The 3,696-nt window shown below is 38.1% G+C and overlaps 1 protein-coding gene across 1 annotated transcript in view; it reads left to right on the plus strand.

Moving 5' to 3' along the window:
• Positions 1-549: 549 nt before the first annotated feature.
• Positions 550-3,696, plus strand: part of LOC113667385 (uncharacterized) — an 11,416-nt gene continuing 8,269 nt past the window's right edge. The window contains exon 1 of the mRNA XM_089205082.1: positions 550-716. Coding sequence (XP_089061208.1) covers positions 650-716 — 67 coding nt within the window. The 5' untranslated portion in view covers positions 550-649. The remainder of the gene's footprint in view (positions 717-3,696) is intronic.

The following is a 3,696-nucleotide window of genomic DNA, read 5'->3' on the forward strand; positions in this document are numbered from 1 at the left end:
AGCGTGCCGTCAAAGAACTGCTCAAATCAAAATGTTTGGTGCAACTCATCAACACCTCAAGCAGTATTTGATTAAAAAATTTTCCACTCACTCTCGTCGTGAAGGAATAATAACCATGATCGCGCTATGGTGCACAAAACTCTATATTCTCTCGTATAACTATCCACCATTTTCACAGCATGCGTAACACGTTTACTATAGGTAATCTGATATCTTATATATATCTGTCCAGTAGTATCGCATTTCTCGTAAAGCGCGGTAAATACACGTTTAAAAACACAGAAAATCCAACAGTTCCCAGTCTAAAAGATGATTCCAATTTACAAACCGCTCTCTCCGAATTCCCCATTACTTCGTTGAAATTTGAACACCTCTCAAACCATAGAACAAAAACGACGCTCTGATTGGTGCACGATACATACCCTAGTGCGGTGATCTGATTGGTGCGAGATACATACCCTAAACGATTTGATTGGTGCGAGCAACATACCACTTCCTGTACGCTAAAATAGATGTTATTTTTTTTCAATAAAAAACTCAAAAACGCCTATTTCATGTCTTGTGATGAAGGTAACCACTCCTTTGCCTAGCTGGATTGGACGTTGAACCAACATCACGGTAACAAGAAAAATTTTCCTCTCGGAACACAATGATGGTTGTCTCTACATCCAAGCTCTTTTTGCTCGCTTTATTTTCGGTGGCTGGAACTGCCAACGGTAAACTGATCTTTAATCTCTCGAAATTCAGGTGTCATTAGTAATATTGCTGTCAACAATTTATGTCGCTTAATTGAGCCATGTCTGCACCGAAAAACGTAACATGGAATGAAACTGGGGAGGAGGGGTTCGAACCGCTTTTCGTGCAAAATTACTCTTCAAAACATAAGTAAATCAGTGCCTTCCTTTCGCGTGGTTTAAGCTTATTTAAGCTTAAAATGTAGGGAAGTTTTGATTTATTCTGTTCTTAGGGCGACGAGAGAGACCTGATAGAACTTTAATTAAGGCGCAAAGTTTATTTATTTATTCATTCGATAATCTGTTTTATAACAGCGCCCCAATAGTGCCAAAAGTGGGGTTGCGAAAACGAAGACCTAAGACCCCCTACGAAAACGAAGACAAATTACGAAAACGAAGACTCCCCTACGAAAACGAAGACAAATTACGAAAACGAAGACCCCACACGAAAACAAAGACACATTTCTGAAACAAGTTCAAAAGAGGTTGGTATTACCTTTGAGGACAAAGATTATGTTCATGAGACACACTACGAAAACGAAGATCCTTACGGAAATCTTGAATTCTGAATTTGACACGTCTGTAATTTACTATGAATATTTCAACAGTAGAGCCCCATGGAGCCTTCAATGGGACAACTTAAAAAAAAATCTTGCATTCTGAATTTGGCGCGTCTGTAATTTATTATAGGAGAATATATCGAGTTAGTATATTCTATCAACTATAATAGGATAACTGTATTGATCTGATTTTAATTGCGTTTCCTTAGCTCTTTTTTTTTTTTTAACGTAAAGCAAATGTATTAAGCGAATCAAAGAATGCGATGACATTTTTACCAGCAGCAAAACACACAGGACAAAGCTTGCATGATAGGCTTTGTATTTAATGTTTCCGGAAACTCGTTTGAGTAACATTTCATGAATAATCCTGTTGATAATTAAGTACCAATGAGAAGCTTTGAAGTGCCGTCTTCAAATTTACGGTGCACGCGGTTTCTTCCACTTGGCGTGCGTGGCTCAAATAACGGCCCAAAAGCTTCCCGTTTTTGTGGGAAGGCAGCTCACTGATGGATCAATTTGCAATTGAATACCGCAGTTTAAGTGGGAGTAGCGTAATGCTTTGATTAAGGCATTGATCTGTAATTTTTTATCCGCAAGAAAAGTTTTATTGGAATCAATCAGTCGAATTCACCTTTTGGACTTCAGATTTGATTCAAACAAACCCCGAAAGTTCGGACAATGAGTCGAGCTCGCAACACGTGTTCAAACTTCGGCTTTGACATGTTTTATTCGGCAAACGACAGTACATTCTTCCTCGCCGGAAGTTTAATTACCGCTAGTCGATGTTATTGTTATTAATAAACTCAGATCTTGTTGCTTCATTATACACCACCATATGCGTGTAAGGTCTCTTGTTGAACAAGTAACGTTTATATTGAAGTGGTTTTCAAGGTATTGTTACAGTTGCCAAGAGCTTTTCCAGTCCCTAAACTTATAAATCGCAAGGAGGAGTAGCGTAACGCTTTGATTAAGGTATTAATTTGTAACTTTTTACCCGCAAGAAAAGTTTTACTGAAATCAATCAGTCGAATTGCCATGTTTTATTCAAACAACAGTATATTTTTCCTCGCCGCAAGTGTAATTACCGCTAATCGATGTTATTTTCATTAACAAATTTATATCTTGTTGCCTCATTTTATACCACGATATGCATGTCATGTCGCTTCTATTAAATCTCGTTTTAGCTTTAAAGTAGTCCCATTGAAGGCTCCATGGGGCTCTACCGCTGAAATATTCCGTAATAAATTACAAACGTGTCAAATTCAGAATTCAAGATTTCCGTAAGGATCTTCGTTTTCGTAGTGTGTCTCATGAACATAATCTTTGTCCACCAAGGTAATACCAACCTATTTTGAACTTGTTTTCGTAATGGTCTTCATTTTTGTAGTGGGGGGGGGGGGGGGGAGGGGGGGGAGTCTTAGGTCTTCGTTTTCGGAGTCTTCGTTTTCGCAACTACCGAAAAATGGTGCTTTTACGCCGACAGCATTTACCCATGTCTTGAACATGTTAGTGTCCAGTATTAAAGCTCGTTTTCAAAAGACATTTTCCTCGTCATAAACTGCTTCATAGATGAGCAGCAATCAGCGAGAAATTGCGAGAAATTTAAATCACTGTTAGGTCACCTTACCTTCAATTATAACGTCTTCGTCGTTTTTAAATATTTTCTTAATGTCCGTACCTGTTTAGAGATGCTTTTTTAATCACCTTGAACGCGCGCTTACTAACGAGTTTGATTTCTACCTTTACTATGAGAGTGTGAAGGTTTAGTTGTTTAAAACCTAAAAGCTCTGTTGAAACAAGTACAAGTCCCTTCCAGAGTGCGACAAAGCTGGTAACAAGCAAGGTTACAAAATATGATAGGCGTACTATAACATCACGTCGTCTAACTGGTACTTCTTGTGTTAACGGTGAAATTGCACTTGAAACCCATATTGTTTTTTCATACGTATTTCTTGAAAAAAATAATGAAAAAACAGTTTTTGCTCCCTTTTTTCTCTGGTGAGGGATGTTTTTCATTCCAAAGCTGGCGGAGATCTAAAAGTAATTTCTATTGCGCGTGCGTGACCCAATCGAATTGCATGACCTGTGAATTTCCTGCTTAAGTTTGTGCGTTTGCCCTAAGTGTGATCAGATTTTTTCAAGTTGTGACAAAACGAATATTATTATCATCATACATAGATTGGGACCTTAAATTACTCCAAACCATTATAAAATTTTAAACGAAAAAATCCAGACTAACTTACGAGCAGGAAAAGAGTTTTCGATCAGAGCAGAAATAACATTCGATTCCTATGATATTAATAATGCACAAAAGTGATGAATAACTTTAAGATTGACCTCCGCTCGCGGAGCGCGCGCGAAAGGAAAGTTCAAACGAGCAGATGCTCGAGTGAGAAAGCTCT

This window comes from Pocillopora damicornis, chromosome 4 (assembly GCF_964200805.1).
Source record: "Pocillopora damicornis chromosome 4, jaPocDami1.2, whole genome shotgun sequence".
Taxonomy (NCBI): Eukaryota; Metazoa; Cnidaria; class Anthozoa; order Scleractinia; family Pocilloporidae; genus Pocillopora; species Pocillopora damicornis.